At 38.3% G+C, this 26904-nt stretch overlaps 1 protein-coding gene across 24 annotated transcripts in view; it reads right to left on the reverse strand.

The window, feature by feature from the left end:
• SGIP1 (SH3GL interacting endocytic adaptor 1) overlaps nucleotides 1-26904 on the reverse strand; it is a 189887-nt gene that overhangs the window by 23439 nt on the left and 139544 nt on the right. For 12 of the 24 annotated variants that reach the window (XM_039485429.1, XM_039485418.1, XM_039485420.1 and 9 more), the window contains 4 exons: nucleotides 25641-25768; nucleotides 23777-23903; nucleotides 18816-18875; nucleotides 17846-17905 (listed from right to left, as the gene is read on the reverse strand). In XM_039485429.1, coding sequence (XP_039341363.1) covers nucleotides 17846-17905; nucleotides 18816-18875; nucleotides 23777-23903; nucleotides 25641-25768 — 375 coding nt within the window. The remainder of the gene's footprint in view (nucleotides 1-17845; nucleotides 17906-18815; nucleotides 18876-23776; nucleotides 23904-25640; nucleotides 25769-26904) is intronic. The other 12 variants (XM_039485439.1, XM_039485432.1, XM_039485436.1 and 9 more) reach the window with 4 other exon arrangements.

A 26904-nucleotide genomic window follows, 5' to 3' on the forward strand; every position in this document is an offset into this window, starting at 1 on the left:
AGTCAAGTTAGGGGAAAAAGAGTAGATGAATTCAGAATTTGCATATAAATCAAAGATGGGCATGTCGGAAATTTACACACTACTTTCCACACTGACAGCTAAAGAAGGTGCCTTGTTTACTGAAAACAACAATAGAAAGGAGTATTTCCAATAACAAGTGCCTTGGGCATCAAATATTGTTTGGCAAAGATCTAGTTTCTCTCTTAATGGAAATTCTAATAGATTAGAATGACATTAATTAGTTGTAATTTACTAATGGCATGACATACTAAAGCTTTGAGACTATAATAATGAATGCCTTATACCTTTCATTCTTTCTCTGGTAATCTGAATGCATGTTCAGACCTTCAATCCGTATCGTGATAGACTATGCAAATCAATAAATTAGGGATGAGAATGGGATTAGTGTGTGGGGGGTGGGGAATGTAGCATTGGCTTGATTTTCAAAGGTACTGAGCAGTCAGCTCCCATTAGTTTAATTAGAATTGGAGGTGCTCAGCACAGCTCTTAAAAGCAAGCTTTGTATTTTTTTAAAAATTATTTATTTTTTTTTTTTAACTAAAACCAGCCCATTAAGTTCTCTATCCTGCCCTGGCTAAATCTCTCCCAGAAACAAAAAACAATCTGGATTATTTCAAAAGTAAGGCTGTGTTTTAGAGATGGGATTTTAAAATATAGACATCAAACTATGCCTACCAAACCTTGGGGCTTTTATTTTGCAGTAGGAAGTTTGTGCACTGCTGGCATTAACATATTTTGCAAATGCAGTTCCGTTTATTCGAGCTTCCAAGGCCTTGATGCAATAAAGATTAATGGGTTAGGTCATTCAGTTCACCTGCTGCACGTGTAAATGCAGCAGCAAACCCCTGGATGTTTTCAATCCACCCATAATTTACTGAGCGAAGATGCTGAGGTATAGGGATAAAGTGACAAATGGGGGCAGCACTAGATTTAAGCATCCTAGTATGGAGCAGGATTCCAGTGCCTGTGTGCCATTGAAATGCCTGTATCATCCATGTGGGACAGTTCTCCTTACTGCTGCATTTTGACTTAGAGTTCTTGAGGAGGGAAAGGATCAAACCCATGCAGAAGCAGCAGTAGTAAGGGAAATACAGGTCAGATAGCTGTAGCTTTTAGATCTCCCCATGAAAAGGCCCAGAGATCTACCTATCAGTGAGAACACAAAACAGGTACAACAAGGGATCAGCTGGTAGATTCGTTACCCACCACCCTAAATTTTCTGAATCTTAGAAATGGATACACCTCCACAGATTTATTCCAGACTTTGAACTTAAAGGCATATTCATTGCTGAGAAACATCCGAATGTTGTGACTAAAAACCAATCAAACAAAAAAAAGTGGGAGAACAAAGTTGCTTCAGAACTGGAGACTGTGGAGTGTTTGTAAGGCTCAATGTCCTGGGCTATTCAATGGACTGAGTGAGGATATGGAATTTAGGAAAATGGATTATATGCTGTTCTCATCTGGAGCTCTCTTTCCCTTTGTAGGAACAATTTGAGAGTCTGAGTCTATCCTTCTTGAAGAAAAGGTATGTGAAAAGTTTTCAAAGATCTATCAACTGCTTCTAAAATATCATTTTTTGCCATATCTAGTCCAGAACTGCTATATAAGCAAACACATTTATACTTTCATTGTATCTTTTGATTGTCCTTAGATCTGGATGTGAGCAGGAGTTTTCATCATGACCACACTTCTCTCAAACATTTATGATTGAACCCATTTTTTTTATTATGGGTTTGATCATTATATATTTATATGACACCACTCCCCACAAATCTGGATCTTTATGCCAATCTTATAGTACAACCTGGATCAGAATAGTATAGTAACTGAGATTAGCATTAAAGGAATAATTAAGTAAACTTTGGATGAAACAAATATCTAAGTTTAGACAACATATGTTCAATAAGAAAATATTAAGATATTTTAGACATTTCCCTCTTTCTCATTCCCTGTACCTAAGGCACATCACTAGGTAGCTAAGTAACACACACAAATGACTGTTGCTTATTTTGATTGCTTGGATTTTCTCTTTTAATTTCTAATGTAGTTTAAAAGTGTGTAAAAATTAAGGTAGCTAGGCATCTCCTCTTCGACTGGACTTCTGAAGATGCTCAAGAAAGTGGGTTATTTCAGCAAAGTTCTGAAATAAAAGATGTTCAATAAATTTGCACCAGATCAACTTGTTTCAGTCTATAGGACAAGCAGAATAGACATTTGGATAATTGGCCCACTTTTTGTTAACCACACATATATACACATGCACTGTGCAGAAGGATGCATCAAACACACATCTGAATATGATTCTTTTAGGATGAGGGCAGAAAACGAGTGCATTCACAGTTTAATGCAAAGGTGCTAGAAGCTCCTTAAATGAGTTTACCCAAAATTCAGAGATCCACCATGTAAACCTGAGTCCACAATTAGGCCTAAGTAAAATCCCCAGTTTTTCCCTTCTGGACAAGCTAATTCATCCCTAAAAGCAAATATATTCACAAGTATTCAATAAAATATTTGATTTCTGAAGCAGACATCATACTGAACTACAGAGTGGCTTTTTCCAATGCAGTGTGAAGACTGCATGATTGTGTGATAACGTGCTATATCTACTAAAATAGCAACCAATGCAGAAAATGATTGCTGTGCAGATTAAACAAGCTCTCTTGCACTCACAAACTTCACTTCTGCACCTTCATTCAAAATTCCATGCTGCCACATTCTACTGATGTGCTACTGAAGGCAACAGATATGTTGTACCCGTCCAGACATCCCTAATACCAGCCAAGCAGATAACAGATCTGCTTAAATCCCTGCAGCTAGATTCAGAGAAAAAAGTCTGAACAGCAGCAGCAAGATCCTTAAAGCTTAAACCTTTCTTGGTCATGAGGAAACATTCCCTAGTTTTCAGCATTTTGCAGACCCAAACGCTATTTTGAGCCTGTGACTGCAGAATTCATTTTAAAGGCAGATATTTTATTTCTGCTTAAGTAATCTTGTGGGAGGCATCTCCAGCTTCCCTACACTATCACACACACATCTCCAACTTGGCAACTCTGCACTGAGCAACACTTTTGCAACAGAAGGTTACAAGTGAATGTATGAGACCCCATCCTTATCATAGAGAGTAGCTAGCTCTGGAAATGGGCTGACACATCATAAGATCCCTTGTACCTGAAGGAAGGAATGTCTACTAATAGCATTTTCCTTTCATAGACAGTACAGGATTTGAAACAAAGAATGAACAATAAAAAGATCTTCTAAACTATCCAGATACCTAGGAAGAGAGAGAACTAGACATTGCATTAATCCAAATCATCCTAGGCAAGTATCTGTTATGACATTCACGAAGGCAGCTCAGAGTTATTTGTGCTCATGTGAAGCAATTAGACTAGGGATGAAACAGGTAGAATAACGGGATACTGAAGGGCTGTAAGATGATGAAGAGTTATGCTTACATTTGGCGGAAACCACATCCATATATTATGATAAATACAGAACTAGGATAGCACTTAATTTCCTATTTCCAAAAATTAGTTTTCAACCGGTAGAAATTATTTAATATCTCTGCATATCTAATTTAAACCCCCTTATTATTTATTCCAACTTCCAAAGCACAGCTTTTATTGTAAACATGTTCCATCATGTAAAAAATCAACGTTCTGCTGGGGGAAGAAATGAGACTAGTAAAAAGTCTCTTTGCATTGATACTACAGCTGAAGAACTGAACTTCTTGGAAGTGAAATTCTGATATCTTTAGAATAGCTCTGGACCTGTATAAAATGATAAAGTAGGATAAAAGCAGATTATCTTTGACTTTAAGTACAAATGATGCTTTGTGAATTTGAGAGTAATGGCTACACATTTCTACGTTTGGCTCTTCAGCAGTCCCTAAATATAAAAATGATGTAACGCTAGTCTGACTGATGTGTATTGGTGAACTTGGTGCATTCTCTACTAATTTTCAAAACCAGTTCAGCAGGAGTATCCACAAGACAATTTCCCCCAGACTTCCCCAGCTAATGTGCCTGAAGTCTGGCTTGAAATGATCATCTAGGATCAACAGAATTTAGTTTCCATGCCCATTCAGTCTTTGTCCTCTTAGCTAAAACTGAAATACAGAAATGCCAATTAAGATACAGTTCTTGTGATATGGACAACTGCCCACCAGGAACTGGACTGAGACCACCAACTCATTTCACAGAGCCCAGTGAACAGCCATCAGCTGGCAACAACTTTCAGTCACAGAGCAAGGTGAATGAATGTTGTAAACAATTATGAATATTCAGTCACATTTTAAAATTAATTTCTTGGATTGTTATCACATCTCCTTTTGTGTTCATCTTCTGTGATTTTTGAGTGGATGAGTTTACTGGCAGGAATGTTCATTGAAACAAAACTCTCAGTGATCTGGGGAGAATATTTGTGGAAAGCAAATAGTGAATTCATTAATATGAATAGTCACTAGGAGTTAACCTCATACAACCAGGTAACAGAAATACACCCCATGATCTTTGTGTCCAATCAAAACTAAACAACATTTTTAATATTCACAGTCAGACACTTGCAGCAAATGAGCTACAGATTAGAATTCTGTGAATAATTTGAATACAGTTCAGACAATTGTAAGCTTTTCACAGACAATTCGTAAACAAAAAAGAGGCAAAGTTAATCAAATATCTGATTCCCTGAAAATTATTAGCCCTGCTCTATACACTAGTGTCTTGTACTGGACTCAAACTGGTGGCATATTAGTGAAAACTACACAGGGCTCATTATTACGGACAGAATCAAACTATAAAAATCAGACCTGGCGTGAGGAGACTCAGCGTTCAGGGGTATACTGACCCAGGATTTTGGATTGGTCAGGATGGGAATAGAAGATTAGATTTCAGCTCTACAACATTTCTTTCTTTCTTTCTTCTCGTCCTGCATCCTCAGGAACATAGAGCATCCACCAGTTTATGCCATTTTTCAGTCTTGTGCTAGTCTGTTCAGGCTTCTGAGTGTCCTGATGTTGGATCTGCCTTCTTTTGCTACTGTTTTGCATAATGTTTCTCTTCCCAGGTGGTGGTTATGTTATCACTTCCTGTGGAAGTTGTGTTGGGGACATCCTTAAAGTGTGTCCAAAATATGTTTGTCGTCTTCTTACACCATATTTGATGCTTTAGATTGCTTTGCTCTACTTAGAATATCTGATGGTGCAAGATACTCTTTCCAATGGACTCTGAAGATCTTCTACATGTATTTACATTGGAATCAGTTGATCTTCTTATCAATTTCCATGACTCTGCTCCATAAAGGAGGACAGGCCTGATGTTAGTGTTACAAATTTGTATTTTTGTGTCAGTGCCAATCATGCTGCCTTTCCAAATCTTTTCAAGTTTATGAAAGTTGTTCAATGTTTTTATATTTGTCATTTGATTTCTAGCATGGTGTCATCATAATGGGACATCATCTCACACTCTAGATAGGTAAAATTACTTGCTTCTTAGCATTTCTTCGGCCCCTCTAATGGTTACTTTTGCGACACTGATGTTTTACCTTCCCCAGCTGGTTTTGCTGTACTGCCAAAAGCTGAGTCTTTTCCTCCATTAAGCGATATGTTGAACTAAGTATGAAAATGTCATCAGCAAAATCAAGGTCATCCAATAGTGGTTTATCATTTGTCCATAAAATCGATCATTTGCCTTCTGCAGTTATTTTCCTCGTGACATGGTCAATGTCCGACAAAATTTGTGACATGTCTAGAGTAGGGCCATCTCTTCCTATTACCAACCCCTATGCGCACTCCAGTCCACTTACAAGTTATTCTGAAAGATGACCTTCTGGTCAAAACATTATTGTTATCTTTACTGACAATAGTCAACATGCTTTGATCCTTACCTTAATTCTATTAGCAGCCTGCACACTGATATAGCACTTTCTAAAAAGGGAACAATAAAAGCAGTAGAGTGGGTGGAGGTAGCCACAGCTTTGGATAACAAAGGTACAGAGAACCAACAATGAAACAACAAAAAACATTTTAATTTTAGGCAATAGTGGCCGCCAGAGGGTTGTAGAGTGTGGATGCTGTTATTTTGTTATAATTTATTTTCATGCAAACACCCAGCAGGGAACAATTCACTTGTTGTTCAAGTTGACACAGGACCCAGGATAAATTGAGAGTACTAACAGAAGAACTCTTACTCTGTTTGAAATCAGAAAATTTAGCCCAGGTCCCTCAAACTGGAGCAGTGACAACAGCAGCAAGTGTGGGTTTGTAAAACCTCATATAAGAATAATAGCCAGGAGGGTGCAAACGTCCCCACCATATTTATACATATATGACACACATTTGAAAAATATTATCAGGCATCAGAATCAGAAACATCAAAAATATCTTGACAGGAAAAGAGGGACTAAGGCTCGTTAGCCAACAAGAAGCAGAAGCTATCATGCAGCTGTTATCCCTTGAAGAAAAATAATCTGCACTTGGGAAGCAAGATAATTAATGGCATAAGGATTTTTTGAGTAATTTATCTGGCCATCTATTTTAGTAATTCAATTAATGTCTATGCCGAGAAGGGTATAATTGGGCCACCAAACCGTCAGTGATTAACCACACCAAAAATTAAGTAGGAGTAAGGTTTTGCACATTTTTAAGACTTTGGCGCTGAGGGTTTAAATACATACAATGGAAACTAGTGTGTGTTCATTTGTTAGACAATGGGTTAAGTAGCATGTAGATTCTGCTCATAGGCAACAGATCCTAGAGGCATTAGTAAATTGCAGTGCAAGAGGAGATTATACAATCCCATACTATTATTAATGAGAACTGTTTTCCACATAAACTCTGCTATAGGAGTCTTTGGCATTTACATGAGCAGACTGAACAATAGTCAGGATAGTTGGGGAACAATGTACTCATAGAGGATGTTCTTCCTAGTATGGTTAGAAGAACCAAGAATGGCTTTGTCTATCTAAAGGAATCTAAGTGAGTCACACCATGCCATAGGTAAATCCAGGTTGCATAAAGCATGTGTGTGTTTCTTTTATGGACAGGAGGGATATTTTGGTCCTCCTTCACTAATAATCTTCTCTATCAACCAACTGTTGGCATACCTCAGTTGTTTAATCATTCCAGGTTATATATTCCATTCTGTACACATCTATAAGAGACTACAGTGCAGAGACCTATATAATTAAGTTAAATCAGTAGATAATGTACATCTTTTCTTTTTCTAAACTCCAGACAAGATGCATTTTCCTTAAAGGTGAAACAAAGCCTTTTAGCTGCCAAGTTTTCTGTCCCTGCACTCAGGGACCTCATCAACTGTAGCTGGAGGCACAGAGAATCCTCAAATCGGGTCTTGTCACAAGTCACTTGTCACAAAATAGTTGGAAACATTTTCCTCATTTAGGGGTTCAATCCTGCAATCCCTTATGCTTATGAATTGTCCCTTCAAAAGAATACTGCTCGTTTCTGTTCCTATTTTCAGGATTGAGCCTCCAACAGTGTTTCCAAACATTTGGTTGAAAAATCAGGGGTGGACTGATGAGGCAAGCCCAGATTTAAAAAATATGTGGACATTGCTGTACTCAGTGTTGCAACCCCTAACTGATTTAGGAGCCTAAATCACATTTTCAAAAATGGTTTACGCAGTTAAGAGCTTAAATCCCATTGACTGGATCTGAATTGGGCTAGGGTATGAAACCAAATCAGAATGAAGACTCAGATTTGATGGTGCCAAAATCTCATGAGGTATCTCATGAGATTTCCACACGGTTTTATGAGTTTATGAGACTTCACTCATCTTGAAGAGTGAAAGTCACATGAAAATCAGCTCTTCCCATATTTCCACAATTATCAGCACAATACTCTTCAGAATAAGAGTCCTCTTTTGAATTCAGGTACTTCTGAACAGGAACAAGAAAATAAATTCCATCATATTTTAGATTCAACTTTGAACCAAAATCACAGGATGGGTTTAGGATTCAAGGTTCTTGTTTTAGATTATTTTAAAAATGACTACTTTGTATACAAATCTATAAGATTTTTCTATTAATGATTTGAGATACCTAACAGCTTTTATGTAAGAAGGTTCAAGTTTAATGATGCTCTAATATATTTTTAAGTACTAACATCAGTAATGCACTCATGTACTGGGGGCTTTGGGGAAGGCCTAGCTAATATATGTACTGTGGCATCGCTTCCAGAAATTGTAATTGTTGCTTCAAGGTCCATATTTTATAAACTTTTCATTTTGACAGGATGATCTGACAATGAAGATGAAAAACCTCCATTTTTAGGAGGACTTTCTAGCATTCCATTCCATTTCTTTTCATAGATTCCAAGGCAAGAAGGGACTCCTGTGATCTAATCTAGTACAACAGAGGCCCTAGAACTTCCCCAAAATAATTCTTAGAATGTATCTTTTAGAAAACCATCCAATATTGATTGAAAAATTGTTGGCGATGGAGATTACTCCATGCCACTTGGTAAATTGTTCCAATGGCTAATTACTCTCACTGTTAAAAATTATGGACTTATTTCCCATCCGAATTTGGCTAGATTCAACTTCCAAACATTGGCTAGTGTTATATTTTTCTCTGGTAGGTTGAAGAGTCTGTTACCCATGTAGACACTTATAGACTGCAATCAAGTCACTCCTTAACCTTTTCTTTGTTAAGCTAAACAGATTGAGCTCCTTGAGTCAATCACTGTAAAGCTTCTTTCTAATCTGAACCCCCTCCAATTTATCAACATCCTGTTTGAATTGTGGGCACCAGAACTGGACACAGTATTCCAACAGGAGTTGCATGAGTGCCAATGCAGAGGTAAAATAATCTCTCTGCCCATACTTGAGATTCCGCTGTTTATACATCCCAGGATCACATTAGATCTTTTGGACATAGCATCACATTGAGAGCTTATGTTCAGCTGATTATCCAGCACGACCCCAAATCTTTTTCAGTCACTGCTTCTGAGGATAGAGTCCCTCATCCTGTAAGCCTACGTTCTTTTTTTCCTAGATGTATACATTTTGCTATATTAAAAAACATATTGTTTGCTTGCGCCCAGCTTACTTAAGCAATCCAGACGACAGATCGCTCTGAATCAGTGACTTGTCCTCTTCATTATTTACCATTCCACCAATTTGTGTGTCATCTGCAAACTTTATCAGTGATGATTTTATGTTTTCTTCCAGTTCATTGATAAGAATGTTAAATAGCGTACGGCTAAGAATCAGTCCCTGTGGGGCCCCCAGTGGAAACACCCACTTGATGATGATTCCCCATTTACAGTTACACTTTGATACCTATCAGCTAGTTTTTAAATCCATTTAATGTGTGTCATGTTAATTTTATTTCATTCTAGTTTTTAAAAGAAAAATATTGCATGGTACCAAGTCAAATGCCTTCCAGTATATTATGTCAATAATACAGTATTTTAGCTTTATCAGCCAAACTTGGAATCTCATCAAAAAAAGATATCCAGATAAGTTTGACAGGATCTATTTTCCATAAACTCATGTTGATTTGCATTCATTACATTACCCTCCCTTAAATCCTTATTAACTGAGTCCTGTTTCAGACGCTCCATTATCTTGCCCAGAATGAATGTCAGGCTGACTTGATTATCTGGGTCATCCTGTTTGCCCTTTTAAAAAGTTGATATGAGATTTCTTACGGTCTTTTGGAACATCACCAGTGCTCCAAGACTTATTGAAAATCAGCATTAAGGTCCAGCCAGCTCCTCAGCCAGCTCTTTTAAAACTCTTGGATGCAAGTTATCTGGACCTGGTGATTTAAAAAAATGTCTACCTTTAGTAGCTTATGTTTAACATCCTCCAGAGAGACTAGTGGAATGGAAAGAGTGCTGTCATCACCATATGATAATGTAGGAGCAGGATTTTATAATTGTACTATGAGAATTAATGTATGATTTGATTTCATCCTGCCAGCCACCCTTTTTTTAATAACAGAAAGGAATGACAGACCAGAACAATCCTTATGACTGATTGTGGTCACCCTTTTGTTTTAGGATAAGTTATAATGTCTACTATGGTTTCCTGTATGTATTACAAATTAGTCACTCAAGTTCAATATACATTTCTTTGTTTTAAAGTTTTAGTGAGAGACAGGATCTTGTATTGTATCTATGTTAAGGAGATTAGAAGAATGTTAAGGGCCTGAAGCCCCAATGTGAATTGTTTTCGTTATAAGATTTAGCAAGGCTTGATTTACAATGTATTCTGCTGAATATAAAATACTGTTGTCTGTATACCTTTGAAGGTTTCTGTAAGAGATTGTTTGTGTGAATGAGGAATGGATGCATCAGGAAAAGATAAGGTGTGAAAGCCATCACAAATGTCCAGATGGTCAAGAAAAAGTGGGAGACTTGGAAAAACCAGGAGACAATCAGAAAACATCCATTTTATCTGATGCTAAACATGCTAGCAGCATTAACGACCTCAGAGGTGAGGCAGGCACCCCCGAAGGCGAGACAACAAATAGAAGATAACGATGGGAAGCCCGACAATAACCATTAAATGATAACAGCAGAAAACCCCAAGATTAACACCACTTAAGGACTAATGATTACAGGATGACATTGCAAAATGCATGGACTCAAATGGGAATTTACAACTATAAAGCTGGGGTGTTTTGCCATGGAACTCTGGGTTCAGTCCTGCAAAGCCTCGGAGCATCGGATCGTGACCGACAGAGCCCAGCTCCACACTCATGCTCAATCTAACTGGCCATTAGATTGACTCTAGCTACAACAAACTGGTAACTATAAACATCAACTGGCAGGACTATAAACATACAACTGGCAGGTGTATATCTGCAATTTAGCATGCCAGTTTCATAACAAAACTATATTACAAACTTTCTGTAGCACTCAGGGAGAAGTAAGCATTGAAAAACTACAGCTGGTCTAACTAGCTTGGATAATAAATAATAAGACTTTGCACTTACACAACATGGCACCTTTCATCTAAGCATCTGTTGTGATAATTGGGCCAACAAATTTACCTAAATGTGAGCTCAACTGTAAAAAATGAGCACCAATTTATAAAGAATAACACCACATGTCGATGGATAAAGGAACACAGAAAGACTGAATTAGTCCAACCAAAATGGCCTACTGATGTAATTCAAGGACTGTGTTAAGATCATGGTAAACAAGGAAAGTGTGGGACTGGAAATTAATGAACCAAAACTGGTGTGTTAGAAATCAGGCCTAATTGGTGGACAAACTAAGAAGGGGACAGACTATTACGCCCATCACTACCTTTTGGGGTTCTTAAAAAAAAGGGAGAGTTGGAGGGGAGAAAATACGGATGGACAGAGGCTATCATGATACTGGTAGACTGAAAGAAGGAGAAGGAGTGAGCTTCACCTCTCCCGAGACCCTAGACCTTCTTCATCCTAATCCTGAGAGATGTCTTGACCAGACATCTCTGGTGGCACTGCCACCTTCACCAGCTCAATCCCAAAGACCATCTGGATGTGAGACTTTGTCTCTTCCTTCCCTAGTTCTTCTCTCTCTCTTGTTTTCTTCTGTCTAATAAGAATAGAGATTAGCTGGCCAAAACTGTTTTTGTTTGTTTGGGTTTTTTGGGGAGACATTGCTGTAAGCCTGTGAACAGGAAAGGCAGCTAAAAGCAATGTCTTGAATAGCCCGATACCAGCACAAGTTTGCCAGGTCTGAGACTGGCTTATCAGACTGTGTGCACGGTCTAGGTTTTTCCAGAAGCAAGGCTGCAAGTGAGAGTCAACACCAGAGACAGAAGCTGCATTTTCTATCTTTGTTGTTCTTCTCTTTCCCCTTTTGGGTGTTTTGTCTTAGTCTTCTAGGAAACAGGACTGGACTTTAACAACAGCAACAGCACAACTCCAGCCCAGCTCAACCAACTTTTCTCTTTTCCCCAAAAGGACAATCTTTACTGCCATCTAAGACACCGTCAGACCAGGTCCCTCCCTCCCCTTCTAAACATTCTCTCCAGCTAAAGGAACAAGGGATGCTGTTAAAATGAAAGTCTTATTTAATACTTTACATTTCAAATGCTTTAACTCTTTTTCCTTCTTTTCTGTATCTTTAATAAAGGGTCACAAAGATTTTAGTGGTGTGTTTCCCATGGAACTAAAGTCTCTACATACCAAATCCTGAAACTTGTTTAACATTGGACAGTGACAGGGTCATATTAACACCTTTGACTTTTGGGGCCCATATATTCAATTTAAATTGATATAACAGATCTCCCAGCACTTTACAAACATTAATGAGTTAACTACCTCACAGAAGTGTTCTGAGGATTAAATATTATTTCCCTTTCTACGATAAGGAAACTGATGCTCAGATGACTAAGCCAAGGTCACACAAGAAATCCATGGCATAGGCAGAACCGAGATTTCCCAACACCAATTCCTGAGTCTTAATCAGAAGACCATATTCCCTATCTAGTTGACACTCATCCAGTGAGTATACCAGCACCTTACAAGTTCCAAAGGAATCATACATGTTTCTCTCTCCTTCTGTCTGTTCCCCTAGTCTTGTCTACACTAGCAAAAAGAAGCAATCAAACCTTCAACGACTGTAACTTTGGTAGCAACATTGTAAGTGGTAGAGAAAATGGGTTTTCATGACACGTAGGTAGGAATGACTGAGCTGCACCACTGTTTGCAATTGCTGGAATATTGGAATATATAATTTTGAATATATACTGTCTCCAAACAGGATAGTTCAATATAGTCAACTTTGAACAAACATTGAGATGGCATAATATCAGAACAAAATCATGCAGAACCCTTTCATATATCACCTGATTCCCAAATCTACAGCAGCTGACTTAATCTTTAGCAAGAAATCCATTTTTTTTCTGGTGTATCATTCACTGAGTTAATAGTGCTAACAAGTTCCAGATGCTATAGATCTCTTTTTATACCATTATAGAACAACTCATAGGTCAAATCCAAAAATAAATCAGGACTCCAAAATTTAGGGATAGATAAAGGAATATTGCAAAATTAGAGCCGTAATGTATGGAAGTGTAATTGCTTTATTCAACTGTATTAATTTGAAACTACCTATATTATTGTCTCACCACTTTTCCAGCAGATACTCATCAAGATATACAAAAAGGTCCAGATTACCCAGTGGGGATCTGCATGTAGAACAGGAGTAGGGTGAACAAGGATGGGTCAGCTGTCGCTGAGACATGCCACCCTATTAGTTTGAGAAGGAGTGAATCAAGGACTGGGGGATGGGTATACCAAGTGTACATGGTTTTCCTATCGACAACCAGCAGAGAATCTCTGGAAAAATACAATACTGCCTAAGGTAGTACCATCATCTCTACAAAGCCCCTCCATCCATGCCACCAACATCCTCTCTTTGAGGAAGGGGATTGCTGATAGGAAAATGAATAAGAGTCCAGGAGACAGAGCAGAATCATAGGGCCTACATGCTGAAGGCCTTCTGAGGATATCTGGGGAACCAAAGCACATGTCTGCCTCACACAGATTGAGCAAGCTAACTCTGTTTAACGTCAGTGGACCCAATACCTCACTTGCTTTCACAAACCACAATAGGCCCACCTGACAGGCCCCAGACTATGGATCCCCTAAGCCCATTCAGAACCAAGGTGAGGAAATCTGCCAAATCGCTCCAGAGAAGAAATCCCAATTATCTCCTCCAGACACAAATCCTCCCAAAATCCAGCTCCATGACCGGGCCACTCTAGTTTTGTCGATAAAACAGAGGGAAAGTTCTCTCAGTAAACATGATCTGACTATTCTGAACAGAGGCAGCTGATATTTAGCAAACTGTCAACTGGTCAGAACAGCTCCACCAGACTACCTGAATAACCAAATGGTTGTGTGTGTATAGGATTGGCAGCAGCACTTAACTTTTGATCCAATAGAACTCTGCCATGCTCTTCAAACTGTGAGTCTTCAAGCCTGCATGTTCTCTGTGTCTATGATGGCCAATCTATTATCTCCAGATGAAATGGCCCAAGATACTTGGCTGAGTCATGTATTGTATTCTAATCTGAGGATTACTGAGCCAATTTAATGAATGTTAGAAACAATTAACTTTTGAAGGAATATGTAATTCTCTTGCATCTGCAGACATGTCTATCCAAAGGGGGAGCTATGTACAGGATTTTTTTCTTCCCTCTCTAATTTAGGAAAAAGGAACTGCATCACTGTATTTCACCTAGCCTGGTATCCTGTCTCCAACAGCAGCCAATACCAAATGCTTTGAAAGAAGATGCCAGATACTCCTGTTATGGACAATTATGAAATAACCTGCCCATAGGGAAATTTCTTCCTAAATCCCGTCAGTCAGTTAGTGGTGGTTTTAACACTCTGGCTTTAGATTTGTGTAACTGCAGGTTTAAATGCACGGCCTTTCCATTTCACTGGCTATCCCCTTGCTTTTGTACTATTAGGGGAAAAATCAGATGATGTGGTCTCCATAAACCAATTAGGAGATTACATTGATCCACATATGTAGTATCTGTGACAGCAATAATATTCTTTGTTTTTACAATTTTATGTTTTTCTTTCCATGAATTTTTACAAGTTAAAGTACGTTGGAATATTATAAGAAAGCACATAAAAATCAGATTATAAAAATTGTTGTAATACTGAAGATCAAGAATGGGAGTGGGGGAAATAAACTAATAGGGATTAAATATATAATGATAATGGTAGAATATACACCTTAGAACTGTGTAGTCAGTCTTCATATAAGAGAAGAGAGTAACTGTTAGTCTATAAGGTGCCACAGGACTCTTTGTTGCTTTTTACAGATCCAGACTAACATGGCTACTCCTCTGATGTTTTATCATAGAAACCATCAGGCTATTGCGTCCATTCCCTTTCCCAGTACAGAACTGTTACCTAAAGTAAGAATGTCACTAAACATCAAGGCTAAGAGATCACAATTATCAAAACCCTTTTTCTGTGCAACTTATAGGGATGATCCGCTACAAATGTTTAATAATCAGTCTGCCCAAATTTTTACCAGTGGTCTAGTGATCGTATACTGCACTGGATCTTAGCCAAGAGGGTAACCCCAGCCCCCCCTTCTTGAATACTCTCTATTCCAAGACACACACCTTGTTTCAGAACCAGTTCAGCATTACGTTGGCAACAACTTCATTAAATGAAGCCTAAGAAAAATATCTGGTAGGAGCTGGAATGTTGGCTCTTTACCTCAGCTGAGCCACATCAGATTATTCAAGATATTAGCAGCTCAAAGAAAATGCTTGGCAGGTATAACTCTAATCATAGAAGATGCTGAAAGCCAGCTGATGTGTGCAACAATCTAAATGCTGAGTGATGAAAGCAGATTCTAGGATTGTTTACCCAGAGTAGAGTTACTACATAAGAAACCTGAAATAGTACATACAGAAGCCCAAGAGTTTTCTATTTGGGGAACTTTTACTAGAGGAAAAAAAAAGAGAATGCTTTTTGGCTCTGATTCAGAGGAAACATTTCTAAGTTATCTACAAACAAAAAAAAGTAGTAACTCCCCCAAATACTTGGCTCCTTGATGGTGAAAAGATCTGTTCAAGAATTAGTGAATCCAAAGAAGCAGCTAGCAGGAAAGAGAGCTTCAATAAACATAAGCACAATCATATACGACTTCCGATAGCAAGATGGTGATGAGACTCCTATGATTTGCCTCCTCCTTATTATCCTTTTTTGAGGATTCTAATTTAAGAAACAAGACTTGGCACGTCTTCACTCTGGATGTTTTCTAATCCAGACACTTGGAAACAACTGTAGAATAAGATGCCAGATCTCACATACCCACTGATATGACAACCTTTGGGATAAAGGCAATGAGCAGAAGGAAAGAAATAGTTCCATCATGGATTTTGTAAACCTTAAGGGAGTTTAACCTTGGCATCTTTCAATCGATGTTCAGATGAAAAGATTGTAAGAATGATAATCCTAGTTTTAGTTAAAATCAAATTGACTTACTGAGGTTATAGACGCACTGTCCATTGTTTGCCTACCACCCTTTGCCTACCTTAAAGCTCCTGAACTGGACTCAGTCCTGGCTAAAATATGCCCGCCTCTAAAATGCTGAGCAAGGACTATAACTCCTCTCACGTACTGTGTATAAGTACTATATAAATTGTATTTTAAAACCCTGGAAATGTTGAGAAGCTTGCCATAAGTTAGGAATTGGATTTTATCCCTCCTTGCCCATCTCCCTGACCCACATTCTAGCTCAAGAACTAATGTTAAAATATAATCTATATACTTCCCTAAACACCACAACATAAGCTTCACATCTCTGCAGCATAATTTGAAAGCACTAAGACTGCCCTCATCCAAGTAGGCAAATAGACCATAAGATTTGTAGTGCAGGCATTTTAGTGTCTGATTGTAAAGCAGGCATGATGTGTAAGCAGTAGCTGATTTTCCAATGTTAATAACTCAGCCAAAACTTTTTAAATATCAAAAAGCGAGAAACTGGATGGCTCAGAGGATTACTCACTCCTGTTCTATTCAAATTAGCCATAGATACATCATCTGGTTAAGTTGCTAGTGTCCTACAGTTACCACCATTTGATGGCTAATCTGCTGCCTATGGGAAAACTGATGGTCTCAGTCCACTCTCTATTAGACAAATGCCCAATTCACTAAGCCACCATCACATTTGTCACCACGTATAGTCATCTCTAATGTCAGACTAAATGCTGAATGGGCATAGAGACTCAATTACTCTTTCACTGTTTAAAGTTAGTCCCCCCCAGGTCAAGCCTGAGGTCCTTAGTAGAGAGGGGCAGCTTGCACTCCTTTTGCCCACGGTGCCTATTCTCTTTATACACAGATGACTTCACTCTCCAGTGCTGTCAACCTGGTAATTCTTATTAGCAATAAACTCACGTAAACCACCCAGACCAGTCAAGTGGACTTTTTTTCGTTTGCGCACACTTAAAACTTAAAGGCCAAACAGATTGTGTTTTAATTTGTTCCCAGGATAGATGATTGCATTTTTAGCCTCAAGTGAGTTTTTAAAATTGACTTGAATAAATCTCTGAAAACAAAAATTTATAAGGGACAGATTTTACAGACTCAGCTATAATACAAGAGTTGGTAAAGGTTACTGGTAATTCAAAGTGAACAGACTAATTGCACAGCTCTCTAATTCAGAAGGATAACTCAATTTTATAGACTGAAAATTAATTAGATACAATGCTGGGATTACGCAGATGCTGATGAATTCTGTACAGCAGTTGTAGGACACATTTCCTGATTTCCTACTTTTACAAAATGACGAGTAGTACCCTCAAGATAATCATATAGATGTTATTTTCACATTACTCTCCAATATACCTTAAGTATGTCACAGGTTTTCTAGGAAGTTTAAAATGGGCAGTGTGCTAATACTAGTTAAATCACTCAGAAGAGGGTAAAGGCCAATAGAAAATAAAATAGTAATTTAGGTTTCAATCATCATATTGTGTAGCGATACATTTAGTGTACCAAATGGTTTGCAGAAGAGTGTAAAAAAGCCCTGGTTGACAGAGTCAAGTTCTTTGGCAATATAAGTGATTTTGTTCTGTAGAATATATTCATGATTTACACAAGAATAGTCTCTTTTTGTTCTTTAAAAAAAGTAATTGAAGGGAGACAAATGTACAAATCAAATTTAAATGATCCTTGTTGAACTTGTGATATGATGTCATCTAAGTAGCCATAGCATTTTCATACAAAAAGTTAGAGGGGAAGTTTTGAAGGAAACCGTAGGACTTAAATAGTAAGAGCAAAGGGGAGTAAGTTACAAGCTGGTATGCTATGTACTACTTACCTTCAAAAGTCAAATAAAACTTTCCTCTGTCAAACCAAACGAGGGAAGGCTGTTCATTCTCTGTATGGCCAGGAGTTGAAGCGGGATGGGAAAGGTTAAGGAGAGGGAGAGAGAAGGACACAGTGTGAGTCACAGAGCAGGTAACTTATCTCACTATGGGGGAGGGAAGAGGCACTGCAAGCTGTTAATGTGCAAGGAAAAGGGGGATGGTGTTTAAAACTCTGTTTTTTGGTTTAGAAAACAGAAAGCAAAAAGCAAGCTATGGAAGACTAGATGGAGGGGTGTTTTTGCCGGCTTGATAGTAGTTGCCTGTGCGTGGAGTAGAAGAGGCTTCCTGTTCATGCAGGCTGGGTTAGTATATTTAACTGCACTTGTTTTGACAAACTTCGTCACTTGCATTATCCTCTTCATCTCCAGTGGTGTCTCTATGGTGCTTAAATAGGATTAGCAAGCTGTATTGGGCAGGAGGCTGTACCTTGCATTGGCTGTTGGTGTTTTTGTAAAATGTATGTATTTTTTTAAATTGTATTTTAGGACATAAAATTCCAGGTCAAGCACCTGGAGTAGAAAGTTCTAATTTAATTTTTTTACCCTTCCCACCAGAATTACCAGTTTACTTGGACTCACACCACCTTGAAAGTACCGGAGAACAAACATTATAAATATTCTGTACTGCTGAAATAATTTTAAAATGTATTTTTGAGCAGTTAAATTTATTCCTTCAATTTAAATTCACAAAACAGTAGCATATCACCTCTCTCAATCTTTTTGGTCACGGAGAAACTGTCATGCAATGTCCTGCTATTTTTTGTGGCACGAGTTCCATTTTTAAACATATGTATGTCATATGCACTGGACATTCATGGTGGTTGAGGAGAAAGCATGTCCGTAAGTTTTATAGGCATTCTTATGAGACAATGGCTTGGAGTTTTAATCCAGATTTCTTGAAACCACTCTGCTAATACAGTACCTGCAGGCGTTTCACAGTGCCTTTCAAACGTGGGCAGTTTGTCAATAAAAGCATCATCTTCTGATACCATGAGCAAAAGAAACGTAAAAGACAAAAGAATGAAAACACAAATGCCAAATGAAATCAAGCAGTGCACTATATCAACAACATACAAGAACTTAAATGAGAAAAATAATTTAAAGGTCACTGAAATAGAAACAATGGAGTCTTTCTTTCTACAATGTGTTATTCAAACTGCACAAGCAACAACAAAGAAAGAAAACCAAATCACAAGAAGAGACAAATAAATAAAATCATTCTGTTCAATATTCTTTTGGATAAGGTCCATCAAATGGTATAATCTTTGCAACTCTGAAACAAATCTCTAACAGCATAGTGGGGCTAGTTAAAAGCTCTGTTCATTACTATATTTGGACTTGCACAGATACGTATTTCAAGTGGATGGACAAATGGACAGGGAATGTCTTTTTTATGGCTATATGAGTCTAAAGAGCAGCCAGTACATCTGTTCCTCAACACAATGCGAGTCCAATACTCTTACTGTGCCACAAGGTAAACCTGTGGGGTTGTCAAATGTAAGTACAGAGATCTCCTTCTAAGAGGCTAGTTCAGGAGTGGCCAGATGTAGCTTTGACTAGGAGTCACTGCTAACGTAGGCTCTGAGCTATGAATGTTCCACACCTACTGCTCTTTTCTCTTGATGACACATAACTGCCTTAAACCAACCGCTGTTTGCTTCCCTCTCTGCTGCAGCTTATAAGGACATACTACTTCACACAATACACAGTCAATCTGTGGAACTCATTGGCAGGGGAAGTTGTGAAGGCCAAAAGTAAAACTGGCTCTGGACATCCCTAAACCTCTGACTGTCACAAGCTGGGACTGGACGATCACTTGATAGTTGCTCTGCTCTATTCATTCCCTGTGAAGCATCCGACAGCGTCCACTATCAGAAGACAGGATCCTGGGTTAGATGGACCATTCATATGACCTAATATGGCCATTCTTATGTTCTTATTCAACACTCTTTTGGCAGCAAAAACATACAACTTTATTTGCTTTAGCATAGGCCTACCCGCTGCCTCTGGCCCTATTAATTTGTAGCAAAAAAAATAATCAACATCAGGTCAAAATGGAAGCAGCCAATGGCATATTCAGCTGCCATAGAGAGAATCACACATTAACCTTTCTATTACACTGGGGAATCCTGGAGTGGGTTGCAGTTGTTTTCTGAGTGGCACTTGAATCACCTTTATATGAAATGACAACACACTAATCCATGAAAGGTTTAGCCATGCTTCTGAACTGCTGATACCTCTCAAAAAACCTCCTACCTCTGCCTTCTGTGCTAACATCTGTGCACACTTCCAGGTAACATGACAAGGATACATTTTAATTTGAAATGAATAGATAATCTCAATCACCCCTCAGAACCACTCTGCTTCTGGGAGAAAGCAATCAGCACTCCCATGTGACACGGGACAAATGTGAGGGACTTTGGCAAAACAAAGATATATTTGAGGAATATGCTCCCACACTCCAGCACTATTCAGGAAAAGGGTTCATATGGACACAGAGGAACTAGGATGTGAAATGGAGTGCATGGCTGGCCTGTTAACGACTACAATAAATACACTTGTTTACTAAAAAGATGAAGGGAGAAGACATTCATTCCCAATGCTAAAGAAAAGCCTGTCTGTGGCTAGTGCATTGAAGAATTTATTCAGTAACAACTCATCTGTGTTAAAATAGGTACCCTGTAATGATGCCATGGTATGTAGAGATATACTGTGACTGGCTGAGTGAGCCCCCGATGAAGGAATTAGACTTGCCCTTTCTAGTATGTATACTCCCTCATGCAAAAATATTACTTCTTTCAAATTAGAGATCCACCATATGCAGGGGCTATTAGAAAAAATGGGAGGGGCAAGAGAGGGAAGAGTCCTGACAGAACTGTTCCTTCTGCACTTGCTTTACCAAAAAGGAAGCAGCTTCCCTGCATGTTTACCTCTTAAAAGTGTTGAAATCCTACAGGACAGAGTGGAATTTTGTGGGGCAATATAGGAGCCACAATTTTCAATTTGCTCCAGGTGAAGTGTCAGTGCCCAGGGTCACTTAAGCAGCTTTTAGAAGGGTGCATCTTCAAAGCAATTTAAATATTGTTTATTGGAAGCATTGCCTACATCTACTAAAACTGAAAAAACCCAACACTTTAAAAGCTTAAGCAGCAGCCACAGGGATTAAATTTCCTGAAGGAACAAATCCAAGATGGCACCCAAGAGAACATTCCATAGCTCTTGTGATATGCAGTTGTGCAGGCTCTCTTATTTTTAAGGTGATTGTACTGTGTGCTCTTGGTGCACACGAAAAATTTAATTTATTATCTTGATGTAGGAACTCTCTCAGTATAATTAGGAAGATCAGATTCTAAACCCCGAATTCAGACAAAAGCTACTTACTTTTTGTGAGATTAACAACCTGATTTTTAAACAAAAGAAGTTTAGATAGTTCAGTGATGGTTATAATAAGCATCTCATTTTTGGATGCTGCTCTGATCAAACCTCTGAAGCTTTTGCAGTTCACCTATCACTCAGAGTAATTAACTCATACCAAAGTTATACCCCAATAACCTTGATTCTGATGCTCAAAGCTGTAACTTTCACCTCAACTAGTATTGCTTTCATCCCCCAAAAGTACAATCCAACAATTAAAAGGGTAATTAAATACCAGTAGCTACTTTTTTGTGCTAGAACCTTAAAGGAAGTATTTTTGCAACATTGTCCTGTGTTCTCCTCACAGTACATGCTATACTGACTGAAGGAATGGAATAAAAATCATATATGAGAGAAGCAGAGAGATTTTCCTTCCACTGACAAAGTATATATGTCCAGGAAATTAAATAGGTAGAAAGGAATTCAACATGATTACTGAGGGGAAGCATTTTTATTTTTCTTACATTGGAAAAGATTGTTCATGAATGCTGAAGTGTTGGCAAAACATACCATATTTATCTCAACAGTTTGACCTGCCCGGAGACTCATCTAAATTTCATTCAAACTTTTCCTAGCATATCTGAAACACAGATCAGCTTGTCCTTTATTTACCCTTGATTTCTTTATGCTATCTGCTATGCTATTTTCAAAGGTGTGCTCACTGATAAGGATCCAAATATTAAATGAAAATCTATGTTATTGAATACCAATTTCAGAGATGCTATATGAGAATTACAAATCACACATTTTTGCCATTTAGTCCTCATGTACATACAGAGCATGGATCCTTGCTCTGTGCATTAGAGGAAAATACATTCTAATTTGGATTTAATAAATTATATGCTGACTGGTTGAAATGCATTTATTTCAGGGACATGCTACAATGTAATGGTGACCACCAGGAAGTGGGAATAGAGGATACAAACGTAAAGAAGGCGAGTGGAAAGTGAAAAAATGGTAGAATGGAGACTTAATAAATCAAAGCTACAGCAAAACATAAATAAAGAAATGAAAATGCCCTTGGGTTTTAGCCAGAGACGGATGCAAACTGCAAACATTCAGATCCAGACTTTCTCCACGTTTGAGAAGAAAGGTTGAATCTAGGGTTCAGCTCAAACTACCTCCATTTTCAAACAAACAAAAACAATTCCTAAAATCCTCTCTTTGTATTGGGAATAAAGCCTAGGAATAAAACCTGTTGTTAATACTATACTTTAAAGCTCTCCAAAAGTAATGCCATTCAATATCAAAGTGGGGACAACACACACACACTTAATTTTCATTTTCAGATGTCCTGGGGTTTGAACATTCAACAATAGCAAATTGGCTTCCATAGGGGACAGCTACACTGTTTCAGACTAACCAGGAAAAACAATTTCAGTGGCAGTGCAAGTCCCCTTCCCCCATGAAGCAAATCCCATATAGTAACTGAACTGAAAATCGTCCTGAAAGAAAATGGAGAATGTAAGAAGCAAGCGATAGGAGAGCTGGCGAGACATAGTTCAGTCAGATGGCGGCGATGAGATAAGGGGCAAAAACAATGGAAAATTAGGAGAACACCTGGAACAGAAAAGGGATTGAAGATCTACAGAAGCGAGAGAGAGGTGTCTTGATGAAGACAGAGGGAATACGAGAGAGAGAGAGGAAACAAAGAGACCTGGGTCTGCAGCAGATAAGAGTCCATATGAGGAGACGGAGCAAAAACCTCGTAAATGAGAAAGAGGCAGAGACAGAGAGAATAAAAGAGTTTCTTGTACCAAGAAAGGGGAGGGAGGAGACCCAGAGCCATGACTCAAAAGCACCCAAACCTAGGAGCTGTCAGCCTTACAATATTTTTGTATTTATTTTTTCACACTACAGAAAGCGTTACCTAATCTACTTAGCAAGTGAATCACGTTTTTAAAGAGTGTTTTAGTTTCCTCTAGAAGGAAACTGCACCATTTTTTCCAAGTTCTAAGATGTATCAGAAACCCTAGTTGTTTTGAAAAGTTCTAAAGCTTTTGCAAGACCCCAAAGTTTTGCTATCTACCACTTTACAGGCAAATATCAGACTGAAAACTCGACATGGTTTAGGAGTAATTGTTTCCAGGATGCCACCATCCAATTTTAAATCTTGGCTCCCCCAACCCACCTCCCACCAAAAAAGAAAAGAAAAATGTTCCCATTCTTCTTTTGACTAAGTTTATAGATATCAATTAAAACTAACACCAGACCTCATTGGTGATATCTTTTACTTTTACCAAATACCCATACTCTTAAAACACTTTTATATCCAACAGAATAGGAAAACTCCTGTATAGGCTGGGTAATAGTTTATATTTCTTTCACTTAAACTGCTTTAAAAGAATATGAACATGAAAGCAAAAATTTAGAAAATGATAACACAAAGTAGAGGGTTTCAGAAACTCAAATTTTTAAAAAAGCCATTCAACTCTATAAAAGATTACAAAAGAAACCTGTCGTTTTTACCAACTGTGGGAGTAGTGGCTGCACTCAAGGAATTGGTGGATGATATGGAAGAAGTACTTTCAGCACGGGCTAAAGGTGCTACCGGAGGAGGACTGGATGAGTGAATAGGAGGGCTAAAAGGCCTGGACTGTAGAAAAACACAAAATAACGCAAGATTAAAAATATACATACTGTAACATTTACACCAGATATAAACAGATGCCTTTGAACACAGACATAAGGCTTTTATATACCAGTAATCTCAATACCTTCTTCACCCACAGTAAATAATGTGGATCTTAATGGGTCTCACACCTTTAATACAAATGATGCTTTAAAGAAGATAAGGCCTAGGAAAATCGATGAAAAATTCTGTCTTGCAAGTCTAAGTTTGTTTTCTCCTCTTGGGCCATAAAGTATTCTTACAATTTTCAAAAAATTGGCAGTGCTATAAAATTTTAAAACAAGCAGGAGAGAGATGGGAGAATTCTAGACATAGACGACCCAGCGTTTGCTTCGGACCCCGCAACACCATCTAACTACGAGATGGCAATTTAAGGCTAGAAAATGCAGGACGGATGGTATGTTATGGGTAAATACTACACAAAGTAAATATTCAATGAGTTGCCACTTGTGGCTGGATTCACACACATTAAACCTTGTGATAACCCACTTGAAGCAATAAGTGTCCATTAGGTCCTAGTGGAGCCAACCCACTGTGATGAAAAGATATATGTATAAATCCAAAGAAAGAAAGAAAATTATTTTTTCAGGGCATGATTCTGGAATCCTTCTGCAGGCCAAACTCTCGCTGGCTAGTAGAGTTCTAAACAGTACTAAGAGTTCTACATGCAATGTGCTTTCAGGAGTGGGCCTTAATTCCACAATTCATTAATATAGAGAAGGTTTGTAGCAACATTTTAAAGCATTACAAATCATACCATTTTAAATGATACATGTTGTTCTTATTTATACAGTATTTAAAAATGGGGACACAGGATCATTATTGTAGGGTGATATACCACCAAGATTAGAACACATCTTCCCCTCCTCACTAGCCAATCAGGATTTCCCAGTGTTCCTATGACAAGACACTTAAGCAAAATACTGTAAGAACGATACTAAGTCCCATGCAAACTAGAATACTTGCTAATTCTGTTGGCACAAGAGCAGCAACCTATTATAATCACATGGTTATTTCTGAGGATCTTCAATTGAATGAAAGTTTTAGGATATGTAAAACATGTGCGTGAGTGTGCCATCTTCCATCATTTAAAGACAATCTACGCTTTACTGCAGGATACTCTTGGTTTTTAACCTGTAGGACTGAGTAATTAACTGAAAAAAAATTAACTCAAAAATAATTCACTTTGGCTGCACTGGGGTCCTTTTGTGTTGGCTTTCTGCAAACATTCCAGTGAACAAATTTAGTGACAGGAATGTTTCAACAAATAGCACATTTTAAGGCAATGTCAGAAAACGTGTTAGGAAAGTGAATCTTGAATTCATAAACATGAGTATTTGCACCAAAAATCCTGATTCTAAGAGTTAGGGTGTATCCAAATCAGGGAACAGACAGTCTACTGTGTCCAATCAAAACTACCAAGCAGCTCATACTGCACATACTGAATACGCACAGTGAACGGTTAGCAAGCCATCAGCAAAGTAAGAATCATTCACAGAAATTCTCCCATGTGTAATTTCGAATGATGAATAAATTATAGAAAACTGAACTGGTCAGGGACCATTTGCAGACTCATTTATTTGCTATGAATTACTTGCTCAGTTCTATTAACTTGTTTTATCAGACTGGAAACAAACACAAAATTCCTGATTCATTGTGAATCCCCTCTCTCATTAGTGGTTATGAAAAGGGTGAACATACCACATCGCCAACTCCAGGCTTCCCTGGAGGCAGTTTTGGCCGAGATGGGGGCCGAGGTGGAGGAGGCGGTGGTGTGGGGCTGCTGCAGGCAGCCAGTGGAGTCGCTGGGCGAGCCGGAGATGAAGAACCTGAAATAAACACAGACTATAAATATAAGATTAAACTCAAGCTGCTCTCTCAGCACTGAACTCCCCATAGCGTACTGCGTGCTATCAAGCAAACAAACACTAATCCAGCTTCCAACTCACATTCACAGCTACCACATTGCAAGTCAATCTATAAACATGGCAATGTGGAAGAGTAAGTTACAGCTGATAACCAAGAAGGCCATAGTAAAACCCAAAACTCAATGATCTGCTGTGGAATCTGGTTTGAGCGAACTTCATACCAAGCTCTAAATTTGCACATGCACATGGTAATGCAGACTTTGTTGGTGTGATTTTCTGAACACAAAATCAGAGGCTAAAATTTGCTCCATGGTGAAAAATTTTATTTTTATATTTGAAGTATCAGAAGTTTTAAATCTTCTCTCTTGAACACCAGTATCATGTCTGTAAACTACATGCTGGCAGTTTGGGAGCAAGTGGTTGCCTTGTACTTCTGTTTATTGCAGTGAGTTACTGTGAGAAGCAACTACTGATGGCCTAACAATATTTTTCAGTTTAACTTTCACAATCTCTTCCCTTAGTCCCTGATTTCTCTTCTGGTTATTTGTATGCAAGTTTCTCTTCTCTGCCTCTGAATGTTTTAAATTCATAATGTTGATACAGCCACACGTTTTTTGGATGAGGGAAAAATAACTTTTAGTAATTGACATTTACTAATATATTTCCTGGAGTAAGGAGATGATTTTTGTATGTACATGCAGTGGGGGCCTGCTTTTCTCAAGCATCATTGGTGTAAGACAGTTGTTATTTCAGACATCTTCATGGATTTCCATGAAAGACTGTAAATGCAAGACAGGAGAAAGAGAGATTTTCTTAGAATTCACTGAACATTTAAAACAATAGCAGTGTCCAAACCACTGAGAGAGTGGGTGCGTCGGAGGGGGAAGGTCCATGCTATGAAACAGCTTTAAAAAAATGTTTTCAGCCAGCATTATTTGTTAGTATGGTGGCCAGGACATAACTGACTGGGAAGAATTTATCCTATTTTATAGCTGGAGAGACTGAATTTCTCAGTTTTTCTCATTGTAAGCACAGTAGTATGGAGGGGATTGAAATAACTGCAGTAGGCACTATGGTGACCATAATGGTTTGTAAGA

The sequence above is a fragment of the Mauremys reevesii genome, linkage group 8 (assembly GCF_016161935.1).
Source record: "Mauremys reevesii isolate NIE-2019 linkage group 8, ASM1616193v1, whole genome shotgun sequence".
Taxonomy (NCBI): Eukaryota; Metazoa; Chordata; order Testudines; family Geoemydidae; genus Mauremys; species Mauremys reevesii.